The 24,894-nt window shown below is 42.0% G+C and overlaps 2 protein-coding genes across 3 annotated transcripts; both read left to right on the forward strand.

Annotated features, from left to right (window-relative positions):
- Positions 1–719: 719 nt before the first annotated feature.
- Positions 720–13,952, forward strand: naa40 (N-alpha-acetyltransferase 40, NatD catalytic subunit). Of its 2 annotated transcripts, XM_085759424.1 has the most exons (9): positions 721–912; positions 1,001–1,094; positions 4,090–4,185; positions 6,473–6,525; positions 7,602–7,697; positions 8,206–8,364; positions 8,465–8,548; positions 8,841–8,918; positions 10,353–13,952. In XM_085759424.1, exons 2-9 carry the CDS (start codon positions 1,089–1,091, stop codon positions 10,498–10,500), a joined length of 720 nt encoding a protein of 239 aa, XP_085615550.1. In that variant the 5' UTR covers positions 721–912; positions 1,001–1,088; the 3' UTR covers positions 10,501–13,952. The 2 variants fall into 2 exon arrangements, with proteins under 2 accessions (XP_085615549.1, XP_085615550.1); XM_085759423.1 differs by having other exon boundaries at positions 720–1,094.
- Positions 13,953–14,515: 563 nt separating this feature from the next.
- On the forward strand, positions 14,516–21,030 carry b3gat3 (beta-1,3-glucuronyltransferase 3 (glucuronosyltransferase I)). Its single transcript, XM_085759467.1, has 8 exons — positions 14,516–14,716; positions 15,105–15,212; positions 15,897–16,077; positions 16,187–16,370; positions 17,713–17,874; positions 18,026–18,112; positions 18,897–19,100; positions 19,277–21,030. The coding sequence occupies exons 2-8, from the start codon at positions 15,119–15,121 to the stop codon at positions 19,373–19,375; spliced, it is 1,011 nt and encodes a 336-aa protein (XP_085615593.1). The 5' UTR covers positions 14,516–14,716; positions 15,105–15,118; the 3' UTR covers positions 19,376–21,030.
- The last annotated feature ends 3,864 nt before the right edge of the window (positions 21,031–24,894 follow it).

Consider the following 24,894-nt stretch of genomic DNA (forward strand, 5'->3'; position numbering starts at 1 on the left):
CAGATTGTGGTAATGAGTAGCCTCCATGAAGTGAGCGGAAAGATCAGCAGTCGACATGTTGAAGAGACTCGACGTTATAATCCTTGTTGGTAACATAGCAATGACAACACATTGCTGCTATGTGTAGTTCTCCATTCAACTAATGGCGGATGTCCACATATAATGTATCATAGAGACTTTTGGAAAATTATATTAATTTTTTCAATTAAAGGCTTCTTTTTGTCAGTAGTTAGTGTAGATTAAGATTTTATACTCAAAACCTCATTAAAAACCTCATAAAAAGAAGCATTGTTCTGAAATACAGCACCCAGCCATGTAAAATAGTTTATAATAGTATTTCTTTGTACACATGAATACATTAGTAATTAATGTACCACTGTAAGTACTTCCTCATAGGACGTCATTCTGTCCCATAGTGAATAGCTACTTTCAAATACATGTGTTTTATAATAATATAATTATTATAATACATTTTTTCCCCCACTGGTAACAAAATAATTGACTAACACTCGTGAACTTTCCTTTGAACAGAAATGTGGTCTCTATGCCATAAACGTCTCAATCGTCTCAAACTGGCCTACTAATAAAAAAAAACATAAAAATATTTAGACATGTTTGTACTTTCCGCTGGTTTTTTTTTTTTTTTTGATAAAGTGTTCCGTTTAATTCTTGAAAGTCCATTTTGGGACTGGTGTTTGAGTGGTCTGAGCTCATGAGGAACACGTGAACGCAGCATAGTTGGACGCGACGGAGAGCGGAGGAAAGAAAAGGGCAAAGGAAGGGACCTGTAATAAATTCAGCCTCCCGCTCTTGGCGCCAATCAGACTTAACAGAGAAATAAAACAGTTGAATTTTTCATTGATTGTTGTGATCACATTTTGCGGCCGGACGCTGCTCCTCTCTCAGCCGTCGGTCGGTGCTTCAGCTAGCTATCCTCCTCGTCAGTAGCACACTCTGTATCATTGTCATATTAATCTGGCCCCTTTCTCTCCGCCTGTAGTCACGATACTAATAACTCAGCAGCGGCGGAGCAGGGGGACAATAGAGGCGTGTTTCTCCAGGGGGACCGAGAAGACACAGCGGCAAAAATGGGGGTGAGTTTGGTCTGTTTCGCTCTTGTTACAATGAAAGGTGGATGTTTTAAAGCTGGTGGATGCGTGGTGGTCAGGGGAGAGAAAGAAAGAAAGAGGGAAGGAGGGAGAAAGAGAAAGAGAGACCGTGGTGGATGGATGTAGCTCAAGGTGTTGGTTAGCCGTGTAGCTGCCTCCTGTTAGCGGTGAAACGTTAGCACCCCGGCTCACAGAGACACACACGTCTTTTTCTTTTCTTTTTATACGGTTTTCTCAGCGCTATTCCCACATTGTCTTCTCCGGTGTACACACTAAACTTCTCCCGGTGTGTGTGTTGTGACATTGTTAGCCTGCTAACGGCACTAGCTGCGCAGGAATGCCATATTAACGAGGATGGCTTTGCTAGCTATCGATGCTAATCACTTCTCTGTGTGTGCGTACGGTTCACCGACACACCGGAGTGCGCCGTGTTGTTGGCCCACCTGGGCATTATACATTCACGGGTACTGGGTGTGAGTAGCCAGGCCTACACTCACTGTGATAGTTTCCATAACTTCAGCTAGTCTCTTTTAAGCAGACTCGAGTTTATCCTCCACTTTCACTCCAGATAAACCAATCCACGTGTTTGCAGCACAGACCCCAGCTCAGTCTGCAGCCTGTCTATCTGTGCTTGGTACAGAGTTAATACTCTGAGCCACAGTTGGCTATTCTCTGCATTCCTTCCTATAATTGTTACCTCCTCTGTCCAGGTCTGGATCTAATGAAGGAATTTAGCTGATTCCCGCATCTTCGTCACTGGCCATTGTTTGTCCACGAAGTATCAATTTACCATTCCTAAACTGTAAACATGTCACAGAAAACGTGATTAACATGCTGCAAATAGACGGGGTTTCCCCAGCCTCACTAATGCAATTTTAACCAGTGTTATACTGCCACTGCATGGCATATACTAATGATTATTTTCCTTTTTTCATTAAGCAGCTGATTGCAAAAGTCTCATTTAGTCTGAAAATGACAGATGAGATGAAAAGTTTACAGTTTGTAAAACCAAGGAAAGCATAACTGGAACCAAGGGTTGTTTAGTGTTTTACTAGTTAGTGGTTTAATGGATGGTAAGAGTGCATTTATTTTAATTTTCATCAGAAGGTAATCCCTTTAGTGCTTCCCGACTGGTTTCCCCCCAGGACATAGGTGTTAAGCCACCGAGACCCAGACACATCTTGTCTTGTGATCAGTTTAGTTTCCGGTTGATGGGTGAAACTTTAGCCACGCTCATTAAAATTATGGGTTTTGCGTAGTAAAATAACTCTCTTGCCTGCATGTTTCATTTCATCTAAGAGTCTTTTTTTTAGTGTGTCAGAGGCAGTTTGAATGTCTTTATTTCAGGTGGACCACATGATTCCTCCTGTATTTAAATATTATGGGAAATCCTGCAGTGCAACATCATTATTTGTAGCTGTATGCTGCTTTTATGCGATGAGGCCGTTTATTTCACCAGCTGAAAACCTTAAAATTAAGTGTTATTGTCAAAACACTTAAAGACAAGTGTTAATTTTCTCTGTGGAGAAAAAAATCACTATTGAGTTTAGAGCAGTGTCCAGGAAGTGTGTGTGTGTTGTTTCTGTTGCAATTCACTGATGCAGTAGAGTGATCTGTGTAAATTATGGCTGCACCATTGCTGATACTAGCATTAGACATCAAGCCAAGAGCAGGCTAATTTAGAGTATCAGTGTCTGAGAATTTTTCCAATACTATAATCCTACGCTGAGGGCAATATGCACCATCAGCGATATAAACACTCCACTGTTTCACACTGCATCGACAAGTGATGGTCAAAAAGCCACTGATGTGAATGAGAGCACTCTTTTGTTTTATTTGACCTCCCATACTTGTCTTCCTGCTGCTGTTTTATATTCAGGTGAAGTTATGATATAGCATTTTTTGTGTTTAGTGTGAGCACTACGCTGTGTTCTGCGTGGTTGAGCTTATTTTTTCGTGGTTTGAGGTCTGTTGTGTTTTCATGTCATGAAGTCTATTTGTCATATTGATTTGTGTAATTAAAAAGCTGCTGCAAATGAGGTGTACTCACACTCTCGCACACACGCACACAGAGGGAGAGACACACATATATTAAAGCGTATACCTCTTATATATGCCTTGCCTTTTGCCAGGTTTCCACTGCAAATAAGAAGTCGTTCTTAATGACTCACCTGGTTAAATAAAGGTTAATTCGATTTTTTTTTTAAATAGAAAAAAAAGAAAAATCTAGCTGCTTGTGGAACTAGTTCTCATACTACATTGATTCCCACCTTAAAGTGCCCTGAAGTTACAGCTCTAACAAGGACTCAGCATTACATTGAAGGTATTAACATTAAAAAGTGAGTCTTTCCTGGTGTGGAACTCTTCAAAGTGCATTGAACAACAACAACAACAACAGCTGAATGATCAATAATGTATTTGACTCTTTTTAGTGAGGTGGATAAAAGCAGAGTAGAACTTTTGACTAAAACCTGGATTTATATCGTTGGACCAGAATTAAATTCTTTGATCTTTGTCACCAGGTTTTATGATGATGTCTTTTTATCTTCACCTGCTTCAGTGTCACGATGCTGAAGTTGCCTAACACATACACACTTGTGTTTCAGATCGATTCAACTAAAGACACAATGAAGAATTGCCACAGTCAGTGAATACTACACTATACTCACAGCCCCACAGTGGATACCTGGTCGTAGAGGATCAGTGGAAATGTATAATTGATGATATGAAAAGGAGAGGGGATTGATTAAGTGACAGAAAAAACAACAGGTTGTCAGTGAGGGTTATGAACTACAGACCTGATTATGTTTCATTTGCACATTTGAACATCTATTTCACAAGACACACTATTTAACTGTCAGTGGTCCGATGTGACAGTTGTTGAAGGAAGACAAGTAGGGAGGACAGGATGTAATTGTGTCACATCTGTCTTCTGGCTTCTATACCTCCATTCACCTTCTTCTTTATGTCCTGTGTCCAGAGGAAGTCCAACAGAGCCAAGGAGAAGAAAGCCCGGCGTCTGGAGGAGAGGGCGGCCATGGACGCCGTCTGTGCAAAGGTGGACGCAGCCAATAAGGTAATTTGTGTGCAGACAGGCAGCCGTCATCAACTTGGATGACTTTTTAGACACCTGCAGGATTGAAATTGGATTTTTTTGGGGGTTTGTTTGTTTGTTTGTATGTATTGTCTCAGTGAAGAAGATCCGGTTTGGGTGTGAGCTGCTTGCAATCTGCCAAACATTTCCCATTGTGCACCTCTGGCAGCTGATAATGGCATTGCATTGAGGTTAATAATAAATGCGCTCTTTGTATTTGCAAATGCTTCACATAAAAGCACCCACCACTTGGCCCTTGTTACGTAGCGTTTCAGGCTTTCCAGTGGATTCAGATTGCATCAAGCACACGGCACTTAAAACCTCCTGTGAGCTGCGATGTCTTTTATCCTCTAAGTCAGAGTAATAGACCAAAAGCTGGAGGAGGCCTTCCCTGCCCCAATTACACCCATAATTGATATGCACATGACAGGAAAAAGCCTAACTCTGTGCCATATGTTTCTCGATGCATAATTAATAAGCATTATTAAATCGTAGCCACCCAGCAGAACGCGCAGCAGACAGCTCCTGCAGCCCGCAGGTGGGCCAGAGCGTCGGTAAACTGTGCTGAAGCCTGGAGGAGAACAAAGCTCTCACACTCCCCCTCGAGCTGCTTCCTCAAGACGCTCTGAGCAGGCCTGCCTGCCTGGGCTTATTATTTTTCTGTGCCACTTTGTCCCAAAATGGGGCATTTTGTGTTTCATGCTGTTCTCTCTCCTGCTCCCTCCACCGCTCGATGTGCCGGAGAAGGAATGCAAGAAATCCCCCTCAAAGTAACATTTATTTTGGTTTCTGCTCTGGCTGATGCCAACAGTAATGAATTTTGCCTTGGACTCTTGTTTCAGATGAACAAATGTTGCATTCATTGCTTTGAGAAAACAGCAGAAAACCTGATCCTGGATTTTAAAGTGACCGTGTTAAATACATTTGTCACTAGAAAGTCAGATGTCCGTTTAAAAGTGGGGATGTCCCGGTCAGGTGTTTTAAATTCTGATCCTTATAAGCTTCTGATGCAATATAAGAATCAATATGTGCTTGTGCTCATTCCCCACAAATACACCTGCACTTAGCATTCCCAGTGAAACATTATTAAAGCAATATATAATTTTTACTGTAGAAAACGACACTAGAATTAGCCTTTTGTGACAATGCCTAAATCACATTGAAACACAATTTAAAGTAGCAAAATCTAAATTCCACACACATCCTGCAGTATCAGTCCTTCTTCAAGCTCGACTGAGTCTAGTGTTTGTTTAGTTTTTTATCATTTTTCTGTAGCCTGTTGTATTTTTGGCCTGCTCCTCCTCAGGCTGCCTTGATTTCCCTGAAGGTATCAGGATCCAGGAAGTAAACACAGTTACAGTCACAGATGATGTTAAGTTGAAGATAACCCCGGGGTCCTCATGGAAGACTGGGCTGAAATATTGTTTGGTATTTATTTAATGGTGCCATTAAACAAAGAATTTCAAGCAAATTGCGATGAAAAGATAATAAAATTAGTCATTTCTGGTTTTGGTTTCATGAAATGCACGAACAATGAAACACTTTATAGTGTTAAACATTTAAATTATAAATTTATTGTTCTCTGTGTCATTTTTCATCATGTTTATGTAGAGAGACATTTCAGTTTTGGAAAAACTCAGCCAGCATTTATTGTGTGGTGCCAGGGTACTAAACTAAATCTGATTAGCTGAGGTCTTAAAAGTAAACAAGATACGTTGCAGCCAGCAGTTGAACCCTAGAGTGAAGATCAGCCTGCAGAGTACAAGCAAGGGAACGATGAATATGACCTAGTGGGGGGGGCATCAATGTCTCCTGATCTGTCCAAGAAAAGTGGTTTTCTTAATATGTGATTATGTATTCTCTCCAGGTCGTGGAAAAGCTGCCTTTGTGGAGTCTTGTTATGACTGACTAATGGGACTATAACACTAATAGCCCTGTTATTTTCCTTCCTTTATGAGCCCCATCTGGGCAATTTACTTTTACTGTCTATTTTGGGGGAATTGCTGCTTTCACAAATAAATGATTGAGTTTGATTCGAAAATGTGTTAGCAATTAATTTGCCTATTATTTTTATTTCTTTGTCAGAAAACAGTGGAAAAACACTTAACCATTATCTTTATCCGTCCAACCCACACCTTCATCTTCAATGATATTCACTGCTGAATGCACTTAATCCTCAGTCATTATATGGAGCTTATTGTTTTAAGGGGAAAAGACTGTTTTGTGTTTTGAAAGTCTCTTCAGCTAATTTTGTCCCTCCTTCTCACAGCTGGACGACCCATTGGCTGCCTTCCCAGCCTTCAAGAAGTACGACAGAAATGGGTACGCATTGCTTTGTGTGCCTACAAAGGCCTTATTCAGCGTTGCATGAAATACATACTTGTTTCATTAGCTGCATGGAGGGGAGAGTTGATCTGCTGGTGGTATTTGTTTTCTGCCTCTCGCCCACTCAGAACACATTTTTTCACACATTCTTTTTTTTTTAATACTTGTTAATTTTTTTGTCAAATCAAACACAAATGCACAGGAGAGCTGATCAGACAGGTCAGCAGAGATAACAACATACAGCTGGAAGAGAGGGAGGTATACAAAGTAAAACACACCAGCAGGGCAGCATGTACAGACCACATCAAGTCCATGTGTTGTGTCTTCTGACCTTTATGTAGCAAATAGACACATAAACCCTGTAGATATGTTGATACAAGTCAAGTACATGCATACAGTTGGAGAAGAAGAGAAGGGATTTCCATACTCTCATGCAGTAACCGTTTCCACCAGTGCTTTTGGCACCGTCTCTGTCCAACAGGATTGATATCTGGACATTGCCAAAATACTGTAAATTCTCAAAAGAAGCCTGGGCTTTTATTTGCTTCAACTGACCCGGCTTATATTTGAGACAGGCTTCTATATGGGACAGGCCTTTATTTAATTTTGAAGAAATCCTTAGCTCAGCAAAGATGGAAAATACCCTCAACTTGTTCTATTGTTACTGTTTAACAGAGTGAGAATAGACGGAAAGAGCCGGATCAGGAGCACGCTTTCATTTAGAGGTTTTAATCGACACCGATTAAGGTCCGGCTCTTTCTTTGGGTCAGTCAGAGTTCTCAACAGCCAGGCCGGGCTGAACAGGCCGGGCAAGAGTTTAAACACCCGCGGGTCAAACCGGTTCGTGTTTTAATTTTCAGGCCTGTTGAGAACTCTAGCAAGAACTAAGCTAAGCAGATTAGAAACTTGACTCAAACGGGCGATTGTGGGCTCTGAGAGGTTTTGTACATTCACAAAAACTTGCAGAAAATCAAAATAGACCCGGCTTCTATTTGAGGATTTACGTTGTGTTTAAGTGATCACTGACTTGTAACCTCCTGTTTTCCACACTCTGATCATGTCCTCCCAACCAGGCTGAACCTGCAGATAGAGTGCAAGAGAGTGACCTCCCTCAACCCGCTGTCTGTGGAGTGGGCCTTCGAGCTGACCAGAGGCAACATGCAGACACTGTAAGAAGAAGGGCACTCTGTCCTTTTCTTGTACTCAAAGTTGCAGCACAGGAGCCAAACGACTCCATCGGCGAACAGACAGGCTGGCGCAGATATGAGTGGTAGATTAGAGCAGATGAGCCAGAAATTCTTTGAGTGCAGCAGAATTGGAGAATGACATCAACCGGCAGCAGAGCAAGATGTGGATCAGTGTTTCTCATGAGCATGAATTAGATCACACACACACGGAGGAGCCCGAGGAAAGGAGAGCAGAGGCGATGCAGACAGATTTGCGATGAGACAGAGAAATTACTACAATTCATCTTCTCTCACTTTGCCAGAATTCGTCTCCTGTTCGATTTAGCAAATGGCAGCGAGTCAGTGGAAACTTAATTTGTTCCATTTAGAAAACAGGTCCTCTCGGAGCAGCTGCATCGCCACGGCGGCCAGACGATGGGGGGAGAAACACGAGGGTAAAATTAGCAAGTTCGACTCGACCCATTTTTTTTTTCCTTGTGCCGTCCTGCAGGTACGAGCAGAGCGAGTGGGGCTGGAAGGAGAGGGAAAAGAGGGAGGAGATGAACGACGAGAGGGCGTGGTACCTGCTGGCCCGCGACGCAGACTCCGCCCCCGTGGCCTTCTCTCACTTCCGATTCGACGTGGAGTGCGGGGAGGAGGTCTTATATTGGTAACGCAGTGATTCATGAGTTTTTGTATGGTAGGAAAAGTTCACAAGTTGCATCGTCTTGTAGTTTGACTTCTTTGAACCCGTTGTCTTGACTCTCCAGCTACGAGGTGCAGTTAGAGAGCAGAGTGCGGAGGAAAGGACTCGGCAAGTTCCTCATCCAGATACTACAGCTCATCGCTAACAGGTAAAAACCACAGCTGACATCATGGCAGCGTGACCACATGCTGGTGAGCAAGGGTGGATGAATAACTGGATGAAGCTGCATTTACCTCTAAGACTCATATCAGTTATATTTAGTTGTGCCATGTTTGAGGATTACACACTAGCAGAATGGTTGTAAGCAATATTTTTATCACATTTGTGCAGACAGTGTTATTGAGAAGCTCTAACATGAGGTGGATAATGACCTCATGTCCCTCATTGGCTTTAGGCCTATGAAACTAAAGTCAACGTGTTTCTGTTTTTCCTCCTACCAGCACACAGATGAAGAAAGTGATGTTGACAGTTTTCAAACACAACCATGGGGCTTACCAGTTCTTCAGAGAAGCTTTACAGTGAGTATAATGGTTCTACAAAGACAATGTTTTTTCTTTCTCATCTTTTTCTTGCCTTTTTAAACATAATACATCTGTTCATTTGTATACAATATTTTCAGTGGAAGTATAATATGAACTCGAACCCCTTCCGCCCTGTCAAGCCATTATTCCCCATATACTGAGACCATGTTTTACAATGTTTTATCTCCTTAAACATTATAAGGAAAGACCTGCCTTATCATTAATTCCTTAATGTTTCATCAGTGTGAACAAAACATCTGACTTGAGTTCGGCCTCTTTTCTTCGTGCATTGTGATCTAATACACAGATCAAGAATATTAATCTTCATTTTTTTTTATCTGATGGCTGCTGTTTGTGTCTATTACCTGTTTTTAAAAAGCCTCTCCACTAACCCTTTTAAAGTGGAATGGAACAATCTGGATCTTTTATGGGTCCTGTTTTATCTTAATTGTTTCACATTCAGGGCTCCAGACTAACTTTTACTTGGAGCACAGTGGCTCCTAACTTAAAATGGTTTAGGAGCGCAAGCTTAACATTTACGGGCGCACACCGAAATCAACTTGCAAAATACATTTTCACATTTCCTCTAATTTTCACTGTACTACTGACTTTGATACATGCAGAAACTATAATGTTTTAAATTCACATTTTATTGTGCAACAGTTTGAATAATTAATAATAATAATCAAGTTATAGCCTACAGCTTAAATACTAAAAATATAAAATTAATGTTTAGGCTACACTGACCAATAACAGAACAAGTAGACACACAACTTGTGGTAAACTCATCCTAGAACAGATCCCCCCTTGGGTGATAAGGTGCCTGTGTAGGCTAGTCCTTGTAATCTGGCCTCCTTGTCTGTTGACCCTGACTGAGCCACATGTGCACGGACATATCAATGAGATGATATCGGAATGTTACGAGACAGAGTTGTTTTCGAGGTAAATGCAGAGACTGCTTTCTGGAAAACTGCCCTCGCCGGGAACGCGCATCAACAGTTTTGCTAGAATTTACCTCTAAAACAACTCTGTCTGGCAACGTTGTGTTATTATCTCATAGCGTGGTGAATGTGCAGGTCACAACTTGTCCACCAGAGCGTTTTGGAGTTGTTGGATTGTGTATTTGATGAGTTTGATGAGGAAAACCAAGAAATCACATTAGCCTCCGTAGCGTAGCTCTGAGCAGCTCGCGGCTCTGCTCCGCCGTTCTAAAAATAGCTTGCACCGACAAATAAAGGTAACGAACCTAGTGCTATGACTAAAGCGATTATGGCAATGGGCCAATTTGCCAAAATGTTGAACTATCCCTTTAATGGTCGACTCTCAGTCCAGCAGTGTTGATTGCTGCCTACATGTGAAATATATAACATATCAAAACGTTTCCAGTCTCCTTTGTCCTCGTCAACTGACCACCTCTCTCCACCTTTCCAGGTTTGAGATTGACGAAACTTCGCCGAGCATGTCCGGTTGCTGCGGCGACGACTGCTCCTACGAGATCCTGAGCCGGCGGACCAAACACGGCGAGGCCTCGGCGGGACACACCCACGGGGGCGGTCCCTGCGGGGGCTGCTGCCACTGATTTCGGCGTCAGTCCGACCGTTCCCCGATTTGGTTAAAAGCCAGCAACTTTCATGGCTGTGTGTGAAAGCTTGAGCTGCCTGCTCTTCTGCGAACGTTGCGAGTTTGAACGGTCGTCTTCGGCGGCCGCTAAAAACGACCCGATGGTGGAATACCTGGCTACAGATATTAATGTTGCATTATGGATTGAGATTTATGTGTCTTTTGTGTATTCCTGCTCCAAAAGCAGTATGCAGTGTGAGCTTTCACACATAGCTCCTGTTTGTCGTTTCCTACTTCTTGGTTCAATGTCCAAGCCATCTTTTCTCATTCTCTTATTCCACTTTTAATGACTATTAGTAGTTCCCAGTCCAAGAAGAAGCTTTTTGCTGCCATTATCTACCACCACAGTCAACCTCATCCCATCCTGCTCTCATCTCCCAACGTGCTATACTGTATCGAGTCATTCTGCAGCGCTGCTTAAACTGCGGTTTGGGACCTAAAATAGGATACTGGCCCTGGGCTGTGTTGTAGAAACTCATTACCTCCTGTCAGACCCCCTTCGGTTTAAGATACTTTATCTGAAGTCGATAAATCATGCGCTAATCCCACTTACCTCTGATACTATGCAGGTAAGATCAGCTCTATAATACAGCCCCTCTGAGACTTCTACCTTGTTTCACTGAACCGAGTTCCCAGGATGAGGCTGAATGTACTCGAGTGTAGGTCCCCGTGGAAACAGTCTGAGAAGCCCTGCCACACTGTAACATTTCCTGTTGTTGTAACACGAGTGATATGCTCATATGGCTTGTAAGCACTGCAGCTAGCAACGACTGCACTGTTTTTTAACCACATTTGGCCGCGATACTACTGTTACTACGGTTACAGTACACCATCAGCACCACCAGTCCTCTCTATTCAGGTGATTTCTAAATGTCTAGACGCCTCCCTCCTGCTTTTATTTGTCCTAACTTATGAGACAAGATGTCTGAGATTGCCTTTTTTCTTTCTTTATTACATCTTTCTTCAGTATTCCATCTGTTGCTGTAAATTTGCATCCAGCCCGGAAAATAATGCCGTTATAACCCACCTCATGTTTTTCTAATCAGAGGCACACGTCAGGAAACGAAACCTTTTTCTGTTTCACGGCAACATTCGCTCATTTTTCACCCTTTCTCCCCGACGTCTTTGTCCTCACCCCCTGCGCTATAATACCCACCGACGGGAGATTCATGTCCTCATGCCACATGCGTCAGTCGTGTGAAGAAAAATCGCGTCCTTCTCTACTTTTCGTTCATTGTGCCTCCGTTCTCTCTCCATGTCGTAAAGGTGCTGAGCAATGACAGCCGACCTTTATGTTGTTCTCGTCTTTAGTCTCCTTTATGCAGTTTGCAGCGTTACTCCTGCTTGCCTCTTAGTGCGCTTTTTTTCCAAGAGGTACTAATGATAAACAAATTGATGTTGACACTCCTTTTAGCTGTATTTAAAATCTACTAAAACCCTCCTCCATCCCTTCTCTTACATATTTTGTTAGCATGAGCAAATCATATTGATTTAACATGGGTGAAAATTGATAGACGTCACCACTTCATTGTATGGCCGTTTGAAGCTGATGAATGCTATTTACTGGAGGGGAGGAACATAGATGGATGGATGGCTGGACGGATGATAGAAGTCATTAAAGAGCAGTGAAGGCGTTTTTAATGGTCGTTATTCCTCTTCTCCTCAGTCGTGACGTGTTTTCCCAGCCCACTGTCATTAGCTTGCATGACAAGATTTAAAAATGTTTAACAAACTCGTAGTTGAAATCAGGATTACACAACAGCGATGCTGCTTCTGAACTGTAGCTGCACTGTTTGAACCAGTATCTAAAGTCCTCACGTGGTTCTAGTGGCGTTACTTTAATATTTCATACAAGTCTCCCGGGAACGTCAGTGCATGTTAGAAAGTATGTGAAAGGGAGAGTTGTGTGACATTGAAAGATAACGCTGCGGTTTGGTATTCCTGAAACCATCTTAGCACAAAGTCAGTACTCTAAGCTTTGGGTAAATGTTTGATTTAAGTTCTTACTGCACAGCCGTTGCAGAATAATCTCACTGAGAAGGAGTTCCACTGAGGGTTTTAGATACCACTATACTAGTCAACCTTGGAAGGCTGCTGTAACCACTCCAACCTTTTTGATTCCATATCTGTTTACAAAACCTTCAGGGTATTTTTGGACCGTTTCGAGCGCTGGTCGGCTGGGTTAGACATCTTCTCTAGAAACCACCATTAAACCCTTTAATTCCAGGACTGTAGGTAGTTAGAACAGCACAGCAGTTTGTTTATGTGCGGGCTGGAGGAGTGAAAAGACGGTCTGTAAATCTTCCTCTGTCTGATTTGGCTGCGAGGGCCTTAACTTGGTACGGTTTGAAATGTCTTTTCAACGGGTCATATCATTGAGGCCCTGGATTATTGCCTGGTTAAATATGTGAAAAAGGGGGAGAATGTAATGTGAAGTAGACGCTTTCTTAGAACCGCCTCAATACTGAAATGAGCTGTTACACGAGAACAAAGATGTTACTATCGAAAGTCCAGATCCTGGGGTGAAAGTTTCTGGTTGTTTCCAGACTGGGTGGAGACTATAAAACATTCATATAAAAAAAAGATATTCAGCACCTGTAGACGACATATTGGTGTCTCATGCCTATTTGAACTCTGATCATGAACAACAAAAATGATTAAACAGCATATTGCTTGTTTTAGTTTTAGACTTCTGATAAGTACCGTAATTCATTTTTTTTGTACTGCATAGGTTACAGTTAAAAGATGTTGTACATAGTGGTAGATTATCAACCGACTGACAGTCTCTCTCTCTCTCTCTCAGGTTAATCAAACGTAATCGAACCTCATCTGTTTTACTTAACAGCCATGTTGTCAGTTTGGTGTTTGGATTGGATCGGCCGTAGCTCTGATCTAGAGTCAGTCATTTTGGTCATATGATATTTAGAGAAAATCTGATTTGATAAACATTTTTCTAAATTTTCTTTTAACACAACTAAGATAGTGAAAACACTACTTTTCTGGTGGTTTTTAGTTTTTATGTTATGAAGATTTAAAATAAATGTGAAATACCTTGACAGTAAATATGACGCAAAGCTTGACCTGACTCTGGATCAGTGCTCAGTAGTTACATTCAATCGAGATAGGTCGGCTGTATTTAGAGAAAAAAAAACAAAAAACGCTCACTTGAACAAAAAATGCATTTGTGAAAATATCTTAAGTTGGTAAGTGAGCCTAAACTTAACAAGTTTATTTTAAAGTCAGTGAGTACTCTTATTTTAGAAAATGGTTACATACCCTCACAGAATCACAGATCCTTCTCTTGGTCTTTTCTCTATGTATATATATAAGCTGTTGTGGATCCATATTCATTTTCATTTCTTGGCCTTATACAGGTGAAACACTTTTTTAAACATGTTAAAAAGATGAAACCTCCATGTTTGAGAGTGAGTGTTAAAGTCCTGTCCAAATGACAATGAAAGGGAAAACTAAGTCATTCTGCCTTGTCAGTGTTTTATTTGTATGTTACAAATAAAGGAAAGTTGATTGACTTTTCAAGAGATGCCCTTTTGTTTTTTGTCACAAACACATTTTATTTCTTTTTAACAGGAATATCGTTAAAAATCAATCCCCAAAAGGTTAATATGGAAATGTCAAAAATGATAGATTTATGTAACGGCGCTGATTGAAACTGAGATCTTAGGGTAAGCATCATCTCACTAAGTATACATTCTGATAAGCTGAATTATAATTTTAACAAAAAAAAACAAACAACTTTAACATGAACATTTACTTTTTGCTTTTTAGTACATACATATCTGACATATTTTGTTAGTTTCTAATTCCCATTTACATAAAAGGACACAACAAAAAGGCGATGGCAAGAACAAAAAAATCTAAATGAATTTAGACAAAAAAGGAAATGTTTTTTGATATAAACTACCGGTGAGCGGCAGTGGTTGACTCGGCGGAACTAATAGTGAACGCCACAGTGTGAGGGGACTCTTTACGGTGTTGCACAGAGACCGGAAGTTGTTGGTAGATTGCTGCAAAAAAAAAAATGTCCTAACTAAAGCGAATGAATGGATGCTGTGATGCACTGAGGTGCCTTTGCTCACATCTGCCCAAGATGACATGAACATCTGGCCTCTTCATTTAACCCTCTCGCTCCTGTCTTCCACGAGTTCCCGCCGCTGGTAAGTCCGCGAAAACGACAACAAATAGTCCGGCTAATGCAGCTTAGCTCAGACTGAGGTATCAACTTAAATGTACATGCAGCATGAGAGCCGACCTGCTCGGGGATGGCGCACACACACACTCACGTTCAGCCTCAACGCTTTACACGTAGCATCACAAACAACGTGAGGTCAATGTTGTTGAAAGACAACGCTACATAGTTCAGCTGTTAGCTATTTGTCAAAGATGTTGGCTCAGTTTTACACTTGTACCTGCGATTACTCAGTTACACACTAACGTTACACATCTTATAAAAGACTGGAGTAGTAAAAAAAAAAATCTACATGTATAATAAATTGTGCCTTGTCATGTTTCATCCAGAATGTCCCAATATTTTGGTCCTTTCAGCCGGTCAGGGTACCATGGCAACGAGGATGAAGCTGAAGCTGAAGACTGTGTTTGTGCTCTACTTCATGGTCTCCCTCCTGGGCCTCGTCTATGCACTGATGCAGCTCGGTGAGTGCGGTGTGTTCATGCGCGTCATCTGAAACTTGATCCATCACTGAATGTAGCAGTGACCCTGAATACAAAAGCGCTGTATCTGTGGGACACGGGCAGGGGACTTAAAGGAGGTGTGTCCCTTTTCCACAAATAAAAATAGTTCTCAGGTGTCTTAAAGACATGTCTGTGACATGCTTCGGTCAAAATACCCCAAGGATCAAACATCACAGCACTTTTCATACTTATACTCTCAAACAGCCCTGTTCAGAGTGCCTGTCCCTTTAAATGCAAACAAGCCACTGCTTGCCCCTTCTATCCTACAGGGTTGGGGTGATGTTATGCAATTTCGAAAACTAGTGACATCATTGAATGACAACCGAGGGAACAGCTTGTAGAACCACATGGATTTCAACCTCAGGAGCCTGAAAATTATAGATTTTTTTGGTCAGTTCTCACATTTTGGGGGTCAGAAGGCAAGACAAACACCCACAAGAGCCTTCAAAAAGTGATATTTCCATAATATTGCCTCTTTAAGGGAGTGTAAGAAATAAATATACTCGTATGTCTTTGAGTGAAAATACCCATGGAGATGTACTCCTATACAGTGGGTATAGCATGTAAACAGTATACAGTAAATAGGTTCCTCTTGCTGTTCTTCCTCAACTTCCCTCTGTTTGTTTTGTCTTCAACGCTTTGAAGGTCAACGTTGCGACTGCCATGAACATGACTTGCCCAAAGACCGTATCATATCCCGGCTGCGGGGGGAGCTGCACCATCTTCAGGAGCAGATGAGGAAGTTGGAGGCCACCAAACAACCCCCGAAACCGGCAGCCAAGCCCTCCCAGCCCACCGTCTTTGTCATCACCCCAACATACGCAAGGTAGCCTCTCCTACGTCTCCTTCCTCCTCTGTCGCTCTGTTTCCACATCGCACACTGACTAACACACCGGTCCTCTGTCCTCTGTCCTCTGTCCTCCATCTCCGTCCAGGCTGGTGCAGAAGGCCGAGCTGACCCGTATGTCCCAGACGTTCCTCCATGTCCCCCAGCTCCACTGGATCGTGGTGGAGGACTCTCCTCATAAGACGCCGCTGGTGACCGACCTGCTGGCGAAGAGCGGCCTGACCTACACACACTTACACATGCTGACCGCCAAGGACCGCAAACTCCAGGAGGTGGGTGGAGACAGAACCGTGTCAGCGTTAGGGCTGGTACCGAACTTCGGTTCTTTTGTGGCACCGACGGAAATGCTCCGGCAGAGGTTAATGACATGATCAAGATCTGATAATGCTGCCGGTGATTGACTGTAACATTATGTGGTTGCGGCATGCATAGGGTGACCAAATGTCCTCTTTTGTCTGGACAATGTCCACTTTTTACGTCCTGTCTGGGGCGTCCGGGATTTTTCTTAAAGGGATAGTAGCATTTTTTTAAAAGTGGGGTTGTATGATCTACAAATAGCCCCTAAGTACTTTAATTGCAGTAGAAGACTGCACTCCTCCCGTTAGCAACGCCAGCCCATAGCCCTGCCTAGAGATTTACAACATACAGTGTTGTGAACAGACCCAAAGAAATGGCCTATTTTCGCGGCCTAAAAGAGGTTTTACCTGAAAAAAAAATACACAGTTCCATTGTTCGCTATAATTGTTAGCGCCCGCCGATCAGCAGTTGGTTAGGTCCAAATAAAAACTGCGTCTTTCCTGCACTTTGAAGGGCTGGAAAAAAATATGTTATAGTGAACAATGGAACTGTGTTTTTCTTTTTTTCAGGTAAAACCTCTTTTAGGCCACAAAATAGGCCGTTTCTTTGGGTCTGTTCACAACACTGTATGTTGTAAATCTCTGGGCTATTTGTAGATCATACAACCCCACTTTAAAAAAATGCTACTATCCCTTTAATATAAATTCATGAAAACGTCCGGTTTTCATTGTTTTTCATGCTTAAATTGACTGGCGCTTTGCACAGAATTCTCCGGTATTTCGTTGCATTTGACGTAATTCCCGAGAGGCTGCCTCTCTGTGCGGCTCCGCGACGTGCACGTACTGAGGGAGCAGACATCGGAGCAGCGCTGCCTCCGCTCACAAAATGCTGAAGCGCCAGTGTAGCCGTACACAGGGGCGGACCAACCATTTGTGTGTTCTGGAGAATCACAGAACAGCCGGCGGCCACCACATAGTCAGCGTTTTTTTTTTTTTTTTACCAAATAGGCCTACCTAACAGCCATGTTTAGGGGAGGCCAGGGACAGTTGTAACACTTTTTGCATTTTTCTCAAAAAATCAGAAACCTTAATGTGTCAACTACAAAAATTATGTAAGAAAGTCATTTTAAGTAATATTTTCAGGTTGCAAAATTCATCTAACTAAAGTGACTGCAATGTAGCCTAGTTGTAACACATGCCAGAGTGATCTACCAGTTCGTCATCATTTTTGATTGATACCCATCCCGAGTCAGCGTGTTGTGTCTACGTCTCTTCTTCTTTGGTTTGACTCACATGCGACCCTGGTCCTCCACCTCAGGGTGACCCCAGCTGGCTGAAGCCCCGTGGAGTGGAGCAGAGGAACGAGGGACTACGGTGGCTCAGAGAGGACAGGAGGACTCAGCCGGGTGGAGACAACCAGCAGGGAGTTGTTTACTTCGCTGACGATGACAACACATACAGCCTGCAGATATTTGAGGAGGTGGGTGCTGTGAATGTGTTTATTTTGATATTCTCAGAAGGGACTTGTTCAGCCTGCAAAGTTTATAACCATACAAGTGTGTGTGTGTGAGTGTGAACTAAATGTCCCATGATTGAACAGGAAAAACACATGATCTCTTGTTTTTGTTCAGATGAGGAGCACCCAGCGAGTGTCGGTGTGGCCGGTGGGGCTGGTTGGAGGGATGAAGTATGAGAGGCCTGTGGTTGAGGGAGGAAAGGTGGGTGCTTCCTGTCTTCTGGTTGGTCAGACCTCATGTTTTGCCTCATTTTAGAAAAACTAGTTCCTCACGACATAAGTAATCACGGATGAGCCTCGTGTCTTTTATATTCAATTATTAAATCTTTGAAAAATACAAACATGATCTAAGACAATGGGATATATCTGACAGTCCTCTTTGTTGTCATGGAGATAAGTCCATTGTCTTTTATTATATGACCAAAATGAGGCACTGAGAAACCCCATCTATAAAGGAAGACTGTTAAATGCAATTGAAAGCTCCTTTCCACTGTTTTGCTAACCCTCCTCCTGGCCATGTGCATTGTTTACAACAAAGCCGGCGAAAAATCACTACATGGAGCGGTGGATAACTTATATAACATATACAATGTTACAACATATGTATGTTAATGTAGTCTTAATTGTCATAAACAAAAGATTGCGAGCGCGTTTGTGTCACGGTGCGCAGAGACGAGAGCGAGGACACCAGGGCGGCGGTAAAGTCCTACACTGATGTTGCAAGGTTGGTTTTCAGCTGTGAGACGCCAGGTGAAGGCAGAGAGCCTCCGTTCTCACTCTAACAAGTCACAAGTCATGAAATAACTATCACTGCGGAGCTTTTTAATTAAGGTAAAACTCTAGCATAGCCACGGGAAAAATCCTGCTTTGTTCCTCTTTAAAGCTTAAATCAGTGAGATCTGATAGAAGCAACATTTCTCTTCTTAAAACGTTTCATTTCAACTCACTTCTCGCCAACAACATATTTTTCTGTTTTTGTCTCGAAGGTGGTTCGATTCCACACCGGCTGGCGTCCCAGTCGGCCCTTCCCGATGGACATGGCCGGCTTTGCCGTGTCCCTCAAACTGGTCCTGGCTAATCCAGAGGCCTGTTTTGATGGAGACGCACCCATGGGCTTCCTAGAAAGCAGCTTCCTTCAGGGACTGGTTACCATGGACGAACTGGAGCCCAAAGCAGACAACTGTTCCAAAGTATGAGTGACTGTAATCTGAAATTTGTCAATTATCTACAGCAAAATCCAAGGCTGAAATTTGGGGAATGTACTGTACATATTGTGCTTTTTAAAATTCAAACACAGAGTTAGTAGTTTGATTATATCATTAAGCTTAATATAGTGTTTGATTTTATGCTGTGGTGTGTGTTTCAGGTGCTGGTGTGGCACACACGGACAGAGAAACCCAAGATGAAGAGAGAGGACGCTCTGCAGGCTCAGGGACTGGGTTCAGACCCTGGTGTGGAGGTCTGAGAAACACACACACATACAAACCATATTACACTCACACACACAACTCACACAAACACCACACACACACACACACACACACACACACACACTGTAAAGCATATTCTGCTGTTAAATGCTGCATATGGGTCTCTGCGTTGTAAATACTGTAAAACAGAAGAATAATCTGTTGGAGGTGACATTTAAATCGACATGGTTCTGACTGTTTGTTTCCTTGTGTCCGGTAGTAAATGTACATGTGTGTATATATTGAGTGAGTGTGTGTTGTAACTCTACTGACTGTACGTTAGTGTGCTTATCAGGGTTTACTTTGGGTTCAGTTGGATAGACGTCTTTATTCGGCAGCAGAGGGGATGAGTTCAAGCAGTCGCCTGATGGGGGCGCCAGATTAAAAAAGATTGCAAAGCCATGCAGTTCCACCACCGGTACATTTCTGCTCCAAGCCGGAGGAGCTATCCGTCTTATGACAGACTTGCACACGTTTCATTTGTAGGGTTGTACATGTCGTGCTCAGTGGAAATCCTGCAGTGTAACCCATTCCTCACAGCTGTTAGATAGCTTTTTGTCTGAGTTAAACCACGTCTGCTTCCACTTCCTGTCTCCGTTCCCTCCGCTGGTGGCATCTTAACCCCGTACCAGCCTCATCAGTTCAGCCACCAACATCCTGACTGGCCACAGCCTGAGATGCAGTTGCCATGGAGCACTTAAGTCATGCATGGCTTCTGTTTTTGTGAAGTTAGTGTCCACAAGTCCAGTATTCAACCACATGAATGCTTTTTTTGTCACCATGAGGCATGGTCATAGTCTTTATTTAGTATTGTGGAGAAAATATAGTGCTAAGGTGCTTTTTTTTTTTCTTTTTTCTTTTTTATATACCGTAAACAATACTCATAGAATAAACAGCAGCCAGAAAACAGGCCAAACATGAAACAAACCTTAATAACTAGTCGTTGCCTTGTCTTTATTATGCTCTGATATACCTGTGTAGAAACACACACATCCCTAAGTACGACCTGTGAACACGATGCTGCGACACAGACCTAATAAATACTGAAGTGCAATGGTTCCACACCCAGAGTAGCTTTAGCAATACGGCTGAGAGCGTGATAGCAACAAGTTCAACAAGTATTTCAACGTGTATCCTCTTAGCGATGCTTTTCTAGAGAAATCAAGTTTGTGGAATCGATTTAGGAACTCTGATTAAGGGAACAAGATAACAGACGTAGTATAGATTCCTTATGCAATAACAGAATACAAAACACGGCCTCCATGTTAGATTCACACAGAGAAAAACACTTTAAATCTGCCTTTAATGAACACGAAAGTACCCGGTATTTTTACTCTAGCGTTATTTCCAAACCCAAAAAGCTTCAAATATAAATTGAACTACTCAGCGTGCGCTTGATTATCTTTAAACATCTTCAGAAAACCAGAACAACGAAGAGCAACGCGACATTAAAGTTCAAATAAGTGCTCCTCAGCTGCTGTTGTATGATACTGTAAAAAGAAAAACAGCTAGTGCCTGCTCATGTGTATTTAGTGCCTGTAAGTCAGTTCTCCTCTGGTGTATAAGGTATTTATTATTGTAATATTCTTTACATTGTATGATGTGATCATGTCTGTCCCTGGGTATGATATTAAATCTAGTTCATGTAAAACACACCTTGCTGTCGTCTCTGTTCAAACATCGCTGGTACTCGCCGACCTGCACAGGTCAGTTTACTGTTCTACCAATCTGGTGAATGAACTCAAGTGCAAATGGTTTTTGGATCAGACTTCAGCCGTTATGTGATCAATAAGAGAGGAGGGATTTGGATCAAGAGGAACACATCAGTGGATGGTAAAGTTCATAGATGTAGACCCAGTACAAACAGGAGGCCCTCAGTGGTCCAGGTAGGTTTAAGTATATGTTTAATTCACTCCAGCTCCTCAGTAGGAATCCACATCCCACGAGGCCCCTACACAACGTCCAGGCCCCTCAGATCATCACACATGGGGCCTCCTGATGGTCCATCACATTTACTTTAAACACAGAGGTGACACAGCCATGACCTCCAGGATATTGGAATAACTTGCCAGGTCAATACCCCCTCCCCCTTTCCCATCCTATCGACTGTCATACCTCAGCTCTGTTTACTCTCAGTAGCATCGGTGTCCAGATAAATGGCCCCATTCGCTGTTTTCCTAACATGCTCCAAACACAAATTTGAATTGAAATTAAATTATAAACATTTTGATTTTGTATGTATTGAATGAGCTTGTGTGATAAATGTTTATGAGCTCAGAGCCACACCTCCAAAATAAAAGCTGGGTAACACTTTATAATAAGTACACACCATAGTATAAAGCATTAGTTAAGCATTAAAGCAGAAGTAAGCGGAATGTTTGTGTTAATATAAGTCTTAAATAGTTCTATCTTCCGACAGCAATCACTTATTATAATAGAGTGTTTGGTCTGAAACACGGGTCTGTCAGTCACTCTGCTCTGCTGTAAGCCCAGGAGAAAACTTTCCTTGTATCCTACAACCTTTATCCAATGAGGAGAGAGAACGGCATAAAGGGGCGGTCCTCTCTGTGTGAATGTGGTGACGTAGGGACGAGGGCGGGGACTGTAACTCCATCCACTGACAGGAAGTTAGCCAAAACCACTGGATCACTTACTTATGCTTTAAATACTGAATTCATAGATAACACATGAATACTCATTAGTATGTAGTTTATAAATACAGTTAAAAATGTTAACCCATCATTGATAAGCACTCACTGTTTATAAACTACATACTTATGAGTATTTATGCGTTATACATGAAGAATTCAGTATTTATTAATGCTTAATAGTGTGTATTTATTATAAAGTGTTACCTAAAAGCTGTATTATTCTTGCAGTAAAAGGGGGTAAAACCTAGCAGATGTGAGGGTCCTAAAAGTTTCCATTCTAAATCTGTATGAAGTTTTCTTCGTCTAACTAATGGATGGTTGATCATATCTTAATAATAACTTTGTTTTTCAGATCACTGTTTAAAGGGTCCACTGTGACGCACGCTGTGACGCTGTAGAGCAGCAAGTTGAAACAGTGACAGTGTGACGGTCTGAGGCGATGGGGTTGCCACACATCAACAAGAACAGACTTTTCCTCTCTGTGCTGCTGCAGATGAGCTGTCAGACGTCACAGTCGGCTGCCTGCGTCCTTCTCCCTGTCTCTGAGGTCATTTTTCTTGCATCTGGTTCTGGGTTCTTATGCTGACATGACTAAGAAGCTGAACCACTTGTGTGTTTAATGAGCCTGATGGAAACCCCAGCCAGCAGCACACCTGTTGTCTGACTGTGTCACTCCGTCAAACTTCAGCCCCACTCGTCTAACTACAGCTACCGGAAAGCAAAAACTTGTCCCTGCTTGACGGTGACCATGGCAACCTGCAGCCAAGCGTCCGGCTCCGTCATCACTTGAGTACCCGTGCAGGTGGGACTCTCACCACAACACAGCTGAGGTTGTTTTACACATATCTATGGTTTTACAGGCCTCTGTGACTGACAGCCGGCCACGCCCTCTCTGTGGGGAAGCTGTCCACCTCGTGACCATATATGGGGGTGACACACACTCACACACACACAGGGCTTGTAAGATGAAGTGCACTGGGAGGTGAGTAAGAGTCACACAGCATCTTACAACCACAATGATTCACACAGACGCACTCTTTCAAGTGCTTTTGTTGCCTACGCCTAACCTGGGGCTTGTTTAATTCATCTTTATTAATTAAACTATCATCATCCAACACTTTTCATTCATGTGTATGTTTGTGCACGTGGGTGTGTGTTTTTGTTTTCCTGATCTCTTGGTGTGTCCTCACTGAAGCACAGTGCATGTGTGTGCATGTACAACAAGGTGTGTATGTGTACATCCTGAAGTGGATTTATGTCAAACAGGCGTGTAGATAATTACCCAACACACACACACACACACACTGAGCAGCTCCCACTCCCTGTCCCACCCAGACACAGTGTTTACCATCCAAACAGTGAGATAACATTAAGTGACCAAGCTAATTCATTTTATATGTCTACACACATACTTTCCATGAAGCTCTTCTACCTGCTTATCACTATAGAAATACATTATACAGACATCAGTGGATGGGTAGAGGGCATCTGACCTTATTTCAGGGGAGACACTACAGGTGAATAGGGTAAAACAAATTAAATAACAGATATCACCATGAAACTTCCCAAGTGTATCACTTACATTAAGACAAATATTTTTTGTATTACAAGTTTTGTCAAATTTTATGTTTAAATATGTAAATGAGGCAATATCTGATGAAATATGCGCTAATTTGCATACATTTCCAGAACCGAAATCTGAAAAATGGATAAAGCCCCTTTAAAAAATTTTGTTTTATTTTTGTTGACATATTAGAGTCAGAAGTTTTTACAGAGGGGATTTTGGATATCTCTTTTTATCACTCGGTAAATGAGAAAATACTGTCACCAGCCCTAAAAAATCCAATTTCGCCATGTTTTTAGGAATAAAATGTTGTATAAATCAGGCTTTGAATGATATATCAACAATCCCCTCTGTAAAAACCTTCAGAATATAGACAGGAATCAAACTGCAGGTTCAGGTTGCAACTCATTTAGAGAAAACAGCCTTTAAAGACTTGTACTGTAAAATTCCATATTCCATCGTACTTTTACGATTGGTTGCGGATATGGAGGAGATGACAATTTTTGGAGCCTACATCATTGTTCAGGAGAGAGAGAGCTTTACAATGATACCTGACATGACATGGGTCAGATAACAAGCACAGCACAGTAAGACACAGTAGCTGATAACTTTTGGTGAATTTAGGAGAAATCTACTGGCGAAAGAGACAAAATTAAGTAAAGTGGATGTTCTACCATTTCTTTTGACTTTTCTGAAAGAATACATGTTGAGGAAGAAAAATAGCTCAAAATCTCAAAATTGATCAGTAGCTACATGAAAAAACAGTGTGTTTGCCTGTAGTGTCTCACAGTGGTGGCACTGGCAGCCAACTTGTGTCAGGTGATCTCTACATCTCAAATTAAAACGCCCAGAAGATCCTCTTAAACGTTTTTCAGTTTTGCTCTCAAAGCAAAAATCATAATAGCATAATCATAATCATAATTTCCAAGCTAATCATAGTTTCCAAGGTACTTACTCAAAATGCACATGGTTTAGTAGGCTACTTGGCTATTATTGTGAAAAAAAATGTCCTTTGACTGGTCTGTCTGACAATTACAGATACTTACAGCCAAATCTTAATTACTTTCTTGTCCTTTCATCAGCACTATTGACATTCCTTTAAACTGAGAGGTGTGTAGTGAAGGACCAGCTGATGATAAGCTCACATGTATGTTGACTAAAGCCCTGCCCCATACTGCACTACTGATGTCAATATTTGGAAATTTAAAAACTGATACACGTGCTGATTTTTTTTGTTTAAAAGTGAGATCTAAGATCAACTTGTTGCTGATGCTTTCTCTTTGTGTTTGACAGAGTTATG

Source organism: Trachurus japonicus, chromosome 18 (genome assembly GCF_045865225.1).
Source record: "Trachurus japonicus isolate A0001 chromosome 18, Traja_1.0".
NCBI classification, from domain to species: Eukaryota; Metazoa; Chordata; class Actinopteri; order Carangiformes; family Carangidae; genus Trachurus; species Trachurus japonicus.